This window comes from Nyctibius grandis, chromosome 29 (genome assembly GCF_013368605.1).
Source record: "Nyctibius grandis isolate bNycGra1 chromosome 29, bNycGra1.pri, whole genome shotgun sequence".
NCBI lineage: Eukaryota > Metazoa > Chordata > Aves > Nyctibiiformes > Nyctibiidae > Nyctibius > Nyctibius grandis.
Window position 1 is genome coordinate 5,162,952 of NC_090686.1, and position 16,237 is coordinate 5,179,188.

General features: G+C 51.2%; 1 protein-coding gene across 3 annotated transcripts in view; it reads right to left on the bottom strand.

Moving 5' to 3' along the window:
* Positions 1 to 809: 809 nt before the first annotated feature.
* Positions 810 to 16,237, bottom strand: part of PHF2 (PHD finger protein 2) — a 102,918-nt gene continuing 87,490 nt past the window's right edge. Inside the window, exons 18-22 of one of the 3 annotated variants that reach the window (XM_068419853.1) lie at positions 8,729 to 9,003; positions 6,471 to 6,566; positions 5,470 to 5,579; positions 4,026 to 4,287; positions 810 to 1,834 (exon numbers count right to left, since the gene is read on the bottom strand). In XM_068419853.1, the coding sequence (XP_068275954.1) occupies positions 1,746 to 1,834; positions 4,026 to 4,287; positions 5,470 to 5,579; positions 6,471 to 6,566; positions 8,729 to 9,003 (832 nt within the window). In that variant the 3' untranslated portion in view covers positions 810 to 1,745. The remainder of the gene's footprint in view (positions 1,835 to 4,025; positions 4,288 to 5,469; positions 5,580 to 6,470; positions 6,567 to 8,728; positions 9,004 to 16,237) is intronic. The other 2 variants (XM_068419855.1, XM_068419856.1) reach the window with 2 other exon arrangements.

Below are 16,237 nucleotides of genomic sequence, written 5' to 3' on the forward strand. Positions count from 1 at the left end.
TCTGGGCAGGCCGTAGGCGTCTCGTGTCACTGCCAGCATAATGTGGCCAGGCGCTAGGTAGCAGCGTAGGTGTGAGAGATGTGAACGGCCTTGTGTTAGGAAAAAGAGAACCGCAGGAGCAGCAGCTGTTGCACGTGTCGATGGGTGCCATGTTCAGTCTGTCTTGTGATAACCAAGGTGTATTTGGAAAACTGCCCCAAGGACAGGAGGGTCAATCTGGAGAAACGGCTCCAAGTAAGTGGTGGTATCTCTGATGTTTCAGTGAGTGAAAGAAGGCGGAAGCCTGTAGCACCTGGTGACCTCCAAGATGGAGAGAGGAAGCAGAGGGCAATGAGTGTGTATGCTTGTCCAAGGGAGGGGGACGATGAGCGCAGTGCTGGGCGGTGGGCAGACACGTCTGGGTGGACCATGGGGTGTCTTACCAGGACACTCAAGGCCATGCCAACTTAGGCAGGGCTTCTTGTGCTGCTGCAGCAAGCAGAGGTCTTGGTAAGGGTTTTGGGTGGCAGATGGGGGCTGGCTTCACACCCTGCGGTGTGCTTGTAAAGGGGCAGCACCATGCTCCTGCCTGCTCCTGCTGAGGAGCGGGCCAACAGGGCAGAGCACCATGTCCCGCTGCCTGCCCTCCTCTGCCTGCCGCAGGTCCCTGCCCGCTCCTCCCACCCACCCCAAGGGACCACGGGGCACACGGCTGCCTCTGCTCCCCCTGCGAGCCTACGCACTGCCCCTCGCCGACCCCACAAAAAGGCCAGGCCCAGGCGGTTCTGTACAAAACCTGAAATAGTTTACTTTGCTTTTTTTTTTTTTTTCCTTTTTTTAAACTTTGCTCTAGGTTTACTTAGATTTCGTGAACTCGATACAAGAGCATTTGATATGAATCGGTAAATAAAACACCGTCATAGATAGATAGCCACGATAAACTTTGTTAGAAATGTACATGTCGCGAAAAAATAATAATACTAATAATAATAATCATAATAAAAAAAGCCGGCGCGACGCCCAGGCCGGCGCGGCCCTCGCGGCCCTCGCCCACGGCGGCGGGTGGCTCTGGTTCCCCGCGGGCGCCGCGCCCCGGTAATGTGTGTATATAAACAAAGCCCATAAGAAATGTACAAATATAAAAAGCTACAAACATTAATAAATTACATCGTCACAAAACACGGAAAACACTCCACAAGGTGCTAGTAAAATAACTCGTCTCCCCCCCCTCCTCGTACAAGAAGTTAACGCAAAGAGCTGGTACCGGCGGGCGGTGCCCCGGGGAGGCTTTCCCCCTTATAAAAAACGGGTGGTTGGTTATTCCAAAAGCTATGTACAAGCTACATTCTAGGAAAAGGAGCCTCGGGGAAACGCGGCTACACGGGGCGGCGGAGCAGGGGGTGCCTGAGAAAGGCGCCATAACGCCTCACAGCCCCAGGGCCGCCACCGCCCCAAGGCCCCGGGAAGGCGGGAAGAGGCGCCCGCTGCCCGCCCCGCTGCTGCTGCGCCGGCGGCTCCGCCCGAGGGCCGCGGAGGCGGGGAGTGAGGGGAGGGGGCGAGGACGGTCAGGCTCCTCCGCGGCCGGGATTAGTATTGAGTTTTTGCGGCTAGTCACTCTCAGCGCTCTGAGAAAGGACATCTATATTAAAAAATATTTATAGCAGGGTTCTGTACACTCCGACCGCTGAAAAGTTCAAGGGGTTGTTGTCGTGGTTGGCCGAGAGCCCAGCGGCAGCGTCCCCGGGGCGCGGCGCCGGCCCCCGCCGCTAGAGCAGCAGCTTCCCGTTCCGGTGGATCTTCAGGATCTTGCCGAGCCGCTGCTTGGCCGTGGCCATCCCCTTCTTCGTGCGCTTTCCTGCAAGGACAGCGGAGTGAGGGCCCGCTTCGCCCCACCGAAACCTCCCCTCCGGCCCCGCACCGGCCGCCTCCGGGGCTGCCCCGCCACGGCCACGAGCACCCCCCCGGCCAGCAGCGAGGGCCCGGCAGGGAGCTGAGCCCCTGCCAACCAGCACCACCGCGCTGGGGCACGCTGCTTCCCCGCACCCGGGGACAGCCCCGTGAGCACACCCCGCTCGGGGAGGGCGGCTCATCTCCTCCCCTGTCTCTGCTGGGGCTCCTCCTGCGCCCCGTGCCAGCCCCGCTGCCCTGTGCCCGCACCTGGCCTGGCTCGCTGCTCCTGGGTGACCCACAGCCCCAGCCCAGCCACGCCAGCACCCTCCCGCCCCTCAGTGCCTCCCGCACACACGGGCACCCCACAGCTCCTCGCACCTGGCAGGCTGTCACGGTGCCTGCCCTCACCATGCTCCTCTGGGCGCTCTCTGCCATCCCCCAAGGCAACCTGCAGCACAGGGATGCTGAGCCCGCATGCCACCAGTGTCCGGTGCCTGGCACTGCCCCGAGGACGCCTGGTCCCTTGCCCACTGCACTGACACCAACCCACGTAGCGTTGCAGCTCCACATTCCTTCCTGCCCTCTCTTCCCCCAGCTCTACAGAGACCACCTGCACCAAGCCTCGCCAGAAGGACAATGAAAAGACGCATGCACAGGCACGCACACAAACACACACTTCTACAGATTCAGGCTAGCACCAAGGCACTCAACGCACCCAAAGTGGACAACTGTCCCTGTCCCCACACCAGTGAGAGGATACCACTACCACAAACCCAGGCCCTTGTTCACGAGCTGTGTGGTTCAGTGAGGTCTGTGCTCCCTGTGTACTGGTCCTGGAACTGGTACAGCTGCCCCACCACTCACGAGTTACCACCTCATGGCCAGAAATTCCCCTGGTCACCAAGGCGCAACACAAACCCACACAGCCTTTTCTCTTCCCATCATGCCACCGTTGGTGCGCTCTTGTGCAACACCTGTAGAGACTCAGCTCCCCTCCACCCTTCCCATCTGCATTAAGTGCCCCAGCCTTAAAGACCATGACAGTGCGGGTGAAACTTCCCATGGGAAGTTTCCTCATTTCTCATCCTTTCACCTCACCTTTTTAAAACTGAGAGACATTCCCTGAGGAGGTCCTAGAGCTCCCTAATTCTGCTTCATCCCACCATTTCCTTCCACAGTCCCTTTGTTCCCAGTGATGCCCAATGTGGTAGTCCCCAGGCTCAGAACTCTCCTGTGCTCCATGCAGAGAGATGCCCTGAAGTCCCTTTGGTGACCCCATCTGTCCCAAGACCCTGCACAGGAGGCCCTGAAAGTGCTCTGCTCCCTGCGAGGTCAGCCACTCGCTTTCTTAGCGCATGGCTCCTTTCCTCCTTTGAGGACTGAGCTATACCACGGGCAAGGTGTGATCCATGTGCCTGGTCAGGCTCCCTTCACGATGACCTGACCGGGCTGCCCAGCTCACTGCCCAGACCGGGGTTCGGCTCCATTCAGCACTCCTCTTCCCATCACCTCTTCCACTGGCTTGGACCTGTTTCACTAATGCCACCATTTCACCACAAAGACTATGGCTTTCCCTATGGCAGACAACAAGCGACCTCTTCCCCTCTCTTGGCTTTGGTCGAGTAGCTGTGTTACTCCCAGGGTTTGACATTCCTCTGCTCCCTTGCGGCAACTCTCACGACAGGTTTGCAGATTTGCACTGCTCTACGCTCGCTGGGTAGGATGTCCTCATGCCCATGTCAGCACAGGTACAGGTGTACACACACCACCCAACCACAGCAGCGCCTGACCTAGCCCCGGGCAGAACAGCCTTCACAGATGCATCTTCCCCTGGACAAGGCTTCACCAGACAGGCTGGACTGTGATGTGACCACTGCAGGTGTTCCTCAGGAGCCTCAGGGCATGCTCAGGAGTACTTCCTACCATGGGATGCCTCACACCCTGCAACAAACAGCCCAGCAGCAAAACACGTTTGGGCCTGCAGTGCCAGGACAGCCAAGGCCACGGGCCCTATCTCTGACCAGATCTGACCTGCCGAAGCACTTCTACATACCCATGAGAGACACAACACGTGAGGGCCCCGCAAAAGGCACGGATTACACGACCAATTCACCCTTCCCCATTCCTACACCATAACCCCAGGCGTTTCCTGGTACCTTTGGCGGAGGCATTGTTCTGCGAGGATGATGACGGTCTCCTCTGTGTGAGGAAAACACCGGGTGCCATCGGCTGCGATCCCTTGTTAGGCTGGGCGACCCCAAAGGTGCTGGCCCCTGCGGTGTATTCGTGATCTGTGAGGCTGCTGGCATGGGACTCCAGCTTCGGCTCTGGCGAGCTGCCTTCCTGAGCCGGTTTGTTCGCGTTGTTGGTTGACAGCTTCTTTTTGGTGTTTTTTTTCTTCTTGCCTTTTTGTTCCTCCTTTAAAATGACAAACATGAAGCTCAGATTAATCCCCAGAAGACCTTTAGCTACGGCAAGGGCCAGCGGCGTTGCTTAGGGTCCTGATACAATGAAAACCCACGAAGTTTGCCATGTACAAACTGCTCGGGGTCTGTGCCGACACCATCTCGCTCACAGCTCGCTCTGCTGCATGCACGCACTCGCCTTTCTTGCATCTACATATCCGCTTTGTGCAGAATCTCCTGGTTTAACTCTGCGTAAACTGCGGCAAGTGGGAGCCAGTCAGGACCAAAATGACCCTGCCTTGGGAGACCAGCATGGTTTTGCCATGAACAAACCTTTCGATGTTCCACAAAATCTGTCACCTCCTATCTTCAGGTATCTTCACACCCTTTCACAATAGCATGGAGGATATCAAACATCCCACTGATTCACAGACTCTGCTTCCTGCTAGGACACACGCATTATCTCTTGACTTGTGACTCCACTTACACATACATACCATGGGAACTGCCACCATCCTGTTTCCCTCACCTACCTTCAGTTCGCTTCTTGATGAGATCCTGCTACCATTCTTAGAGCTCTTCTACTCAACAATAAGCATCACAGAAGCACAATGCCACCAAAACCTGCATCTCTAGCCACTCGCCAAGGTGTCTCGCCAACCTTGCTCCAGACCTTGTCACCTTCACACCTCATGGTGTCACATTCGTGGGGCCTAGGTGTGTTAGGATCTATCTGACCTATTTGGAGACCAGACACTTATCAACACCCAGAGTGCCTCAATATCTTTGCTAAACTGACCCATAGCTACCCATGGTTCACCAGATCTCTGGAGGTAAATCCTTACGCTTCCCAGCAGCTGATTTCCACAGACAAGGCAACCGCACCAGTCAGACTCTCAAATACACACGAATATGCGGTTCATGCACGCTCCTTTTGGGCAGCCTCCTTCTGTCTCAGCTCACTCGTACTTCTCTACGCTTCCCATCCATCGCCTGCGCTGCGGCGTTGTCAGATACGCTGTGACACTATTGGACTTCAACCCCATTTATTTCCCCTGAGACTCCTGAGCCTTGTGTCACCGGCATGGATAAACACTGAGGAGGACTGGCACTGCACTGCTCTTTGGGCATGACCCTGCTGCTGGGGGAGAGGGCTTTCATGTCCTGACAGCTACTACTGCTCAAGCAACCTCACCTGCTGTGACAACTTGGCGGCTGCAGCGGCGAGTCCAGTTTCAATGGAGGCGACTCTCGTGCCCTCTCGCACCGGTCTGTCTTGTCGAGGCACCGAGGGGCCGACTCGCGCTACAAGGAAAGCAGATAGAGGTGAGACGTGCAGAACGTGCCCGTGTGAGCAGCATAATCACACCCTGTGCAGTGAGGCTCTGCCCTCCTGAGCAGCGAGGGCCAGGGATGCCACAGCCTCTGCCCTGCCTTCCCCAGGGTGTGTGTGAAGGCAGGAGGTACTGACACCCTCCAGACACGGTGGCTTGGGAAAAAGCTGCCAATAAAGACGTAACACAGCTGAGCAACTTCACTGGCAGCTGCAGCTACCTGAAGCCGAAGCCACGGGAGGTTTCTGCCTACACTAGAGATATGAGCGACTCCAGCATCGTTTCCAAATGGACGGTGTTCACCACACCATCAGCTGGGGGTGGACGTGCAGTGCCACAAGCTGATGAGACATGGGCTGCTTGTCACACGCACAGCAAGCCGCAGAGACTCCCCTGTTAGTGGGCCACATCAAAGGGGTCTAAGGACGCCCTGGCCTGTCACTGCCTCTGGTGAGCTGCAACGAGAACACCCTCCCAGACCACCTGGAGGAGACCATTCCCACACTGTCTCTCATTTCTCTTTACACAGTCGATACCTAAAAGCCATGGCTACTCAGCTGTCTGGGGTTTCACTTACACCACTGCTAAGGTGGCCACCAATTGTTCCATCACCAAGAGTGTGAAGAAAAATAAACCAACAACCCACCCAGGAATGACTTTTTCCTGCCAACTGATTGACAGAGGAAGGCTAACACTGCTCGGCATGATACCACCTCCCACTGTGCTGGAAAGGATTAATCCTTCACATGATAAAGAAATTGATAGTTGCGGTCTTACAATTTCCACACTCCTTGAAAAATGGTGGTTTTTTTAGGGACGTGGCACAGCCTGAGTCTGGGCAGCACAGACCATATGGACTTACCCGTTGGACTGTAAGGGGCGTCATCTGAACTTTTCCTTTTCTTTGATCGGGATTTGAATACTGGATTATCTTCATCTGATTCGAGAGAAGGGTAAACTACAGTAGGAAACAAAGGCAATAGTTTCACTGTAGGAAACAGCTCTACCCTGCATAGAGGCCCACTTGCTCTGTACGGATGCGGTGACTACAGGCATCACAGGCAAGGTCCCCCAGAAGTGCCACTGAGTGGGTATGAAGCTGCAACACTCAGGGGACCTTCTCCTGCTCTCATTCACATACTACATGTAGAAGCTGCTGTCATTAAACTCTGACCAGCTGCTTTTAGGATACACAATGAAACTTCTCAGACAGGAAAAATCAGTCTTCCTGTTGTCTGTGGAGTGGCAGCACCACTAGAAGAGTCACGGACAGGTTTCCTTATCCCAAGCTAGACTGGTACTGGAGACACATTCAGCACCACACCCTCCTGGCCCCTATGACTCCAGCACGGTTAGGCAGAGAGAAATGACATAGTGCTGTTACACAGACCTTGAACTGCTTTCCTTGACTCAGGAGTATCCAAAAGATGAACGTGAGCCATTCAAACCAAAAGACCCTTCACGGACCTCTGGGATAAACACCAATTTATCTGTCTAAATTTTGCCCCAGCCTTTACTATGAAATTTCTGTATTTTTTTATTCATATACATTTGATCTTATTGCCAGTTGCCATTTGTTACATCACTGGTGATTTTGGCATTACTGTGGCATTTGGCCATTGACATGACAAGTCTGCTGATCAGATGTGGCACAAACAGAACCTCTGGAAACCAGGTCTGCTCACAACAAAGACTCTTCATTCACTGGCTGCATAGACACAAAATAAGCAAATCCACCCCTCAGCAGAGCAGAGCCTTGTTCATGCATGACATCTGTCTGCAAACCACACCTCTGTCCAACAGGTCCTGGAGCTGCCCTTTCCCAAAGCACCTTGCAGCACCACCACTGCATCCCAGCGCACACAGTGCACTCAAAAAGGCTGGGCAGCTTTCTTCTGCAACACGTCACAGCACCTCCATTTTGCCTTGGCATCTCTGTTAATAATATGAAAGAACACACTCCACTTTTCCAGTCGTAACAAATGATTTCTGATGGCTGCACGTGCCAGGGAGACTTAAAAACACATGTAGACTCTCCTGTTATGCAGCATAAACCTCTACCAACTTCTCGCCCTCTTTGGAGCTTCAGCCTTTCCAGTCCCTATCAGTCTTCACATTATTACTTTTCTTCATTTCCTCACTTCTTATATTCAAAAATGCTCCTACAGATTATTGTGGCAGAACTGATAGATCTGGGGCAAACTGGCTTTGTGCCCATTTCTGCTTCAGATGCTTGCGTTCTCTGCCAACACTCAAAATACCACCGGATCCCTTTTCCAAGTACAAACTCAACTTCTCACTCTCCTTAGCTAGGTATTTTATTGCTATTGTGCAGACCAGGACATTTCTGTCATAAGTACCAGCACCTGACACACATTTCTGGGACAGTTTCCTGTTTTTTGGCTGACTGCTGTGGTTTCAGTGGGCTTTCATGTCTCTTAAGATCTTCTGATTGTGACACGCCTCAAATACAGTCTACCTGGATGATCATATCACCGCCGGCTCTGTAGTCAGTCTACCTATCACAGAATCACAGAATCACAGTATGTCAGGGATTGGAAGGGACCTCGAAAGATCATCTAGTCCAATCCCCCTGCGGAGCAGGATTACCCAGATCATATCACACAGGAACGCATCCAGGCGGGTTTTGAATGTCTCCAGAGAAGGAGACTCCACACCCTCTCTGGGCAGCCTGTGCCAGTGTTCGGTCACCCTCACCGTAAAGAAGTTTTTCCTCATATTTATGTGAAACCTTCTGTGTTCCAGCTTGCACCCATTGCCCCTTGTCCTTATACACATTTATAAACATTAATGAGGTCACCCCTCAGTCTCCTCTTCTCCAAGCTAAAGAGACCCAGCTCCCTCAGCCTCTCCTCATAAGGGAGATGTTCCACCCCCTTAATCATCTTCGTGGCTCTGCGCTGGACTCTCTCTAGCAGTTCCCTGTCCTTCTTGAACACAGTGTTTGCTTCATTTTGCCGTGCAGCCCTCTTGTTATTTGCACTCCTCCTTACCAACACACCCAGCCGATTTTAATGTGACAAAAAGCGAGCATGAGTGTTGCAAACGTGCACAAATCCGTACATGCAAACCCAGGCACACACTCACGTTTGTACTTACCGTAATCTGAATCTTTAAAACAGGCATCTAAGTGGTCCTGATCATCGTAATCTTCGATGTCAATACTGTTCTTTGTGCTTTTCTTTAGTAACCGTTTGCTGGCATTTTTGTTGCTGCCACCACCCGTTTTTTTAGAGTTTTGCGTGGAGATGGAGTTATTCTTCGCCTGGTTGGTACCCCACGACGTCTGGAGGCAGGACTCTGATGACTGGAGGTTTGCCATCGATAGCATGCCCTGGATTGCTTCTTGCGTGCTGGGGGAGGCAGGTGGCTGACTGCAGGGAAACAGTGAGAAATACAAGAGCTATGAGCGATTCCAAAAAACCACAAACCCTCACAAACAGTTGACTCCTTTCACCGCACAGTGTTGCTAGAAAAGATTTCCTGATTACTGCCCTTGGAGCAACTGGGCACGCCACAAGTGACACCCGTTATTTTCATGCTAACAGCCATACTGCAGACAGCTCATTAGAATCATAGAATCACAGAGTGGTTTGGGTTGGAAGGGACATTAAAGACCATCCAGTTCCAACCCCCCTGCCACAGGTAGGGACACCTTCCACCAGACCAGGTTGCTCCAAGCCCCATCCAACCTGGCCTTGAACACTGCCAGGGAGGGGGCAGCCACAGCTTCTCTGGGCAACCTGGGCTAGGGTCTCACCACCCTCACAGGAAAGAATTTCTTCCTAAGTTCTAATCTAAATCTCCCCTATTTCAGTGTAAAACCGTTCCCCCTCGTCCTATCACTCCATGCCCTTGTAAAAAGTCCCTCTCCCGCTTTCCTGTAGCCCCTTCAGGTACTGGCAGGTGCTAGAAGGTCTCCCTGGAGCCTTCTCTTCTCCAGGCTGAACAGCCCCAGCTCTCTCAGCCTGTCTCCACAGCAGAGGGGCTCCAGCCCTCTCATCATCTCCGTGGCCTCCTCTGGACTCGCTCCAACAGCTCCATGTCCTTCTTCTGTTGGGGGCCCCAGAGCTGGACGCAGCACTGCAGGGGGGTGTTTCACGAGAGCGGAGCAGAGGGGCAGAATCCCCTCCCTCGCCCTGCTGGCCACGCTGCTGGGGATGCAGCCCAGGACACGGGTGGCTTTCTGGGCTGCCAGCGCACGTTGCCGGCTCATAGTGAGCTTCTCCTCAACCATCACCCCCAAGTCCTTCTCCTCAGGGCTGCTCTCAATCCATTCTCTGCCCAGGCTGTATTTGTGCTTGGGATTGCCCCCACCCACATGCAGGACCTTGCACTTGGCCTTGTTGAACTTCATGGGGTTTGCACAGGCCCACCTCTCAAGCCTGTCAAGGCCCCTCTGGATGGCATTACATTCGGGGTTGCTGCCCCAGAAATCAGGAAGCTGTGTGCCGCGTGGCTGGGCACGTGATGGGCAGCTCCCTGGGGGCTGTGGTCACTGATGGGCAAGGACAAGGGTCATGTAACTTTTCAAAGCCCATAACAGCATTCCCAACAACACAGTGTTTCTACTACCAACTCTGAGGGCTTATGGGTCAGCATTGGAGGGGGATGTCATGGTGGGCTTCTGATAGAAGCTGCCAAGCAAGTAGCAGAAGAATTTGAACAACTGGAGGGAAGCTCATGATCTCAGGCCACAGTTCTCACTGGGTACTGTCACTACCCCAGGATCTGCTGGAAGAGCAACATGGTAGGGCACAAGGAATTAAAGAGATTTCTGCGGTGCATTGGGAGGGTTTTCTGATGTGGATGTGGGATGGATTGATTATGTGAGATGCTGGAGAGATACCAACTGGATTGGTGGACTACAGGGTGGGTGGAAACCTTGATTTCATTGAACTTCATCTTTGGCATTTTATTGCCAGTTTTCAACAGGCACTGTGCATCTACTACAGAAAGAAATACATTCCTACAGAAGATGCTGAGGTCAAATGACGTGTAAATTGTGGCTGGCATGTATGCTTCGTGAGGTGGGAAAGCACGCTCCCCACAATACAGAAGAACATAGAAAAATTATAATCTCGTCAGAGAACACCAGACATTGATTCTTCAGCAGGCAGAACCCATCATCAGATATTTCCAGAAATTTGGAGTTTGGGCAAATAGTGAAATGCAAAAAAACTTGCTGGGGTAATGATTTTTTTTGGTCACAGTTATGCAATAGAAGCCACTAACACATAGCACTTCCCAAGTAAATTAGCAGTACCACATCGCTTTCTCTTATCTGATCTTAATTTAATCCACTTTAAACCATTACAGGACTCCGGACAGAGTAACGTACAAGACATAATGAGAGTTTCTGGGCACTAATTGCATTTATAAATAACCCTGAAAATGAGTTAAGACTGGTGTTAGCAGCTAGCAACTCAATGAGTAGAAGAACACTGAAAAACTTATTTAGGAAACAGACATTTTCGTCCCTCATTATCATGCCAGATGCCTTAGCCTTCTCCCTGTCAAAGGCATATTTTGCACCATCTATAAGAAATTAACATATTTTCTCTCAATTTTTTCCCCCAACCGTTTTTTTTGCAAACACTGGACTCTCAAAACACTGCAAACAGACCATCAAGCACTGACCACTAAATGAGCAAATCAGAGAGGAACTGCCTTAAGCAACACAAGCTTCAACAAATAAATTGTGGAATATGATCAAAACCAGTGGTTCTGAGAGTCAAACCACAACCTGAACGTGTGGGTGAAACATCTCAAAGAGGCAGAGCTGCACATGGGGCAAAGTGTTTCTCATTAGGGCATGTGCTTGCGTGTACTTCCATTAGAAGTATTTCAGCTTTCTAAGCCAAAAAAAATTCAAGAAGAATCAGGAAGCAATTTTTAAGCTCTGGAAAGCCATATCCCCTTTCTGTAGCTTCAGCAATGATTTAAAAAAAAAAAACCATTTATGAAAGTAAACTATCTGTGAGTTACAACTATGACTTAAAAAGCATTTACAACGAGCGCAGGAGCAAAGCAGCCAGAGTGCTTCGGCCCCGTGCGTCTCTTCCCAGCAGCTGGCTGGCAAGGGCCCTTCGAGCACCCAGCGAGGGGGCACTCGGCGATAGCACAGACCCTGCCGCTGCTCTGCACGTCCCGGCAGCCTCGCCGTCCGTTCCTCAAGCTAAAAGTGATGTGGATGAACAGAGAAAAGGACACTCTACCAAACTGCCTGGCAGCAGTTCGTGCCTTTGGCAGTGGGCTCCACTTCAGCATTTTGCACGCTCTCCCTTTTTGGGGTTTTATTGTTTCCTTTGACTCTTGTGAAGACAAGGACACATGATCAAGAGATTCATTTACTGCAATAACCGTTTGCTGCCTAGCAAGCATCTGGTGATTTTCGGCTGCCTATCATGCAGGAACTGAAAGAGGTCCACACTGGAAACTGCCAGCCCCTCCTGCAACCAGCGAGTCCAGAGGAGGGCGACCAAGCTGGGGAAGGGTCTGGAGGGTCTGACCTCCGAGGAACGGCTGAGGGAGCTGGGGGTGTTTAGCCTGGAGAAGAGGAGGCTCAGAGGTGACCTTAGTGCAGTCTACAACTACCTGAAGGGAGGTTGTAGTGAAGTGGGAGTCGGCCTCTTCTCCCAGGCAACTAATCATAGGACAAGAGGACACAGCCTCAGGCTTCGCCAAGGGAGGGTCAGGTTGGACATTAGGAAGCATTTCTTCTCAGCAAGGGTCATTAGCCATTGGAATGGGCTGCCCAGGGAGGTGGTGGAGTCACCATCTCTGGATGTGTTTAAGAAAAGACTGGACATGGCACTTAGTGCCATGGTCTAGTTGCCATGGTGGTGTCAGGGCAATGGTTGGACTCGATGATCCCAGAGGGCTCTTCCAACCTGGTTGATTCTGTGATTCTGTGCAACGTCCAGCACCACGCGGCAAACCTCGGTGCAGCCGCACCACGGTCCAGAGGCAAAAGAACTGCTCGGACAGCCAGCATGGCATGGCCAAAGCAGCACGGTGGCCTCCTGAATGAGCCACAGGTCTGGGCTGTGGAGGACGAGCCCGAGGTCTGCCAGGCCCAGCTCCCACGCTGAGCTGGTACAGAGCCTCACAGGCCAAGCTTGCACCCACACCGAGCAGCCTGAGCTCGTGACCCTGCTAATGAGCCACGTGCATCATCATCACCAGCAACTGCTTTTCTGCTGCCACTCCCAAAAGTTGAAACTGGAGCGTGTTTTCACATTATTAACAGAGAGAAGCACCACAACAGAAGGGAAAATTTGCTGTTAAAACTCATCCCAAATAAAATCTCCCCCAGGTCTGACCAGTCTGCAACGCTGGTTGGGACAGTGTGATGAGTAGCAGAGAAGGGCAACTCATCTCAGTGGGAACCCAAGGAAGAAGACATTGGTCTGTATGGCACAGATGGCCTTGCGCCCTACACACAGTGCTCTCTGCAACTATTTGTTGTGTTGAGTTTAAGCCTCGGTGCCTCGGTGCCCCAGAACAGCTTGCCGTTGCTAGCAGTACCTTCATCTGGGAGGAGAGCATAAGGCATCCCTTCAGGCTACGCTTTGGGCTTTCACATTGCCTGCGTTACCCACCTAGACTGGACGAGAGCATCCTTTCCCTGCCAACATGTTCCAGAGCAGGTGGCAATAGGCACAGGAACAATCCCAACACCCTGAAGCTAGGAGAGGGTATCATGCAGGGAGCCGGTGCCTCACTTTTCACAACCCATTCTACTACTGCCATCTCTCTCTGAGGGTTCAACATCTCTAGGCAGATCATCTCCTTCCTTTCATAAGCAATTACTGAGCCTTTCACCCATATTGTCATATTCAGAAATTGAATTTATTAATTTCAGCAGCATATTACACAATGAGGGGTGGCTTCTTCCCCATTCTCCATGCTGCCTACACAGATGGCTGGAGGCACCAAAGGGCAAGGCAGAGATGAGAGACAGTAAAGCCCACCTTGCTTCTGAATAACTATCACCCAGTCTCATTTTAAGGTTAGGGGAAAAATAAGATAATGGCAACGGAAAAGTCACAGGAACCACTGAGCACTTGTACATGGAAATGAGAACTAACTTGAAACAAGAACCACCTCACAGGGTTACAGAGAAGACAGAGCCAGACCCTTCTCAGAGGTGCACAGCAGTAGGATGAAAGGCAGTGGTCACATGCTGGAAATCCCAACCCAACACAAGAAGAGAAGGTCCATACTGAGGGTGGCCGAGCAGCTCACACAGAGAGGCTGCTGAGTCCCCAGGCCTGAATATATTTAAAACTCACCAGGGCAATGCCCTGAATAACCAGGTCAAACTCTGCAGCTGGCTGTGCTGGCAGCAAGTGGCTGCACTAGGTGACCTCCCGAGGTCCTTCCACCTGCCATTATTCTGGAATACTTCAAATAAGAACCACTGAAAAACAGTTGTGCATGTAAGGGGCAAGGCAATAAATCACCATCCTCTCTGTGGTAGTATTTCCCTGACATTTCTGCATTTCCTCTCACCCCACCTGTGGCCAAATGCAAACGAACCACAAAGAAGAAGTGAAGCCAAGACAGTAATGACTTATCAATATTTTGGAGAAGTGACAGTTGTATAAAACTATGGAACTCAAATAATTTCAAGTACAAAACCAGTATTTCCTTCCATTTTTTAATCAGACCTGGAAACAACAAATAATTTTGCTCAGTTCAAGATCACATGACTACCAGTCCCCTCCAAGCTTTTTTTCCATATTCCATTTCAATTCTTTCAGACTGTTTCCACATTTACAGCAGCCTTTCTGCAGGAACTCTGTCATTATCTGTCCCCATCTCGCTGCCACTGTCACAAGTACGGGAGATGCAGCTCTCTAGAGCAATCTAGGTAATGCCATCAGGGCATTTGGTTTGGTCAGCTGCAAATGACAGTCCAATATTCTACAGAATAAAGTTTCACACAATTCAGACAAGGTCATTATCACAAAAAGCCCTGACCTGCTTCCTAACTCACTGCTGGGGTTCAGCAGCTCCAGTGCTGGTCTGACAGGGCTCCATGCTTCCCTCTTGAGAGCTGGCTTTCATCTGCACAGACCACTGTGTGAGCAAAGGAGATTCGACATAGACCTACCTGCACTACTGCTACGTGGAGTATCCAGAACATACATACATATATATATATGTATACATAAAAATACATACATAGAGAATCATAGAATCGTTTTGGTTGGAAAGGACCTTTAAGGTCATCAAGTCCAACCATTAACCCAGCACTGCCAAGGCCACCACTAACCCATGGCCCTCAGCACCACATCTACATGGCTTTTAAATCCCTCCAGGGATGGTGACTCCACCACTGCCCTGGGCAGCCTGTACCAATGCTTGACAACCCTTTCCATGAAGAAATTGTCCCTGATCTCCAATCTAAACCTGCCCTGGCACAACTTGAGGCTGTTTCCTCTCGTCCTATCACTTGTTATCTGGGAGAAGAGACCGACCCCCACCTCACTACACCCTCCTCTCAGGCAGTTGTAGAGAGCGATCAGGTCTCCCCTGAGCCTCCTTTTGTCCAGACTAAACAACCCCAGGTCCCTCAGCCGCTCCTCATCACACTTGTGCTCCAGACCCTTCACCAGCTTCGTTGCCCTTCTCTGGACTCACTCCAGCACCTCAGTGTCTTTCTTGAAGTGAGGGGCCCCAAACTGAACACAGGATTTGAGGTGCGTGCCTACCCTTTATCTGCCTTAAAAGCACAGAAAGATGGAAATTGTTCCTGAGAGTCAGACATGACCACATTGGCATTACGTTGCGACACAGCACGTTTGCGTATCATGTTTCTTCTATTTTTTTTCTAAAAAAGCACGTTATGGCCATTTAAAAAGCCTAGCGTAATTATGAAATGAAACATAGTAATTTCATTTATCAGGAGCTTTTTTCAATCAAGCTGCACCACACACTGCCAAAGCCTAATTGTTTATACAAGAGCCAAAATTGATATGACACATTCCCACTAAACTACCACACACAGCGCAGGAATTCCTGCAGAGTTTAGTTATGCGACTGCGTTTGCGACTTTGATTTCAGAAACCGCAACATCTACAAATACAGTGGGTACAGAGCCCAGGCTGAGGGGAGGAAAAATGAAAGGCCTGAGTCCTGCTCCAGTACTTAGTGGCAGTTTTAACCCATTGCAGACAGCAAAAGACACCTCCCAAGGAAGGGAGTCTTTGAGGGCCATTTCTTTACCCTGTTTTTGCCGCTTATCCCTGCATTTCTGCACATCACAAGCAGGCAGTGAACCACATCATACATGGAATGGTTAGGAGTGTAAACGTGGCCAAGCAGATTTTTTTTCATTCTTACAAATGTTCTTATTTTTTACCAAACGTCAAGTATGGGAGTCATTACACTGGTAACTTTATTCCCAGAGTCAGATCCACCTAACTCGTTAGATACCTGCTGACATGTCTAATTACCTGCCAAAATGTAAATGTAAATTTGACATAAACACTAGTTCCATTATGCATCATAACACTGAACAGAAAAAGAATTCACAGGAACAGCCAAACAGACAAGAACCAATGTGATTATTTCTTTTGAAGAGCAGACGCAGAGTCA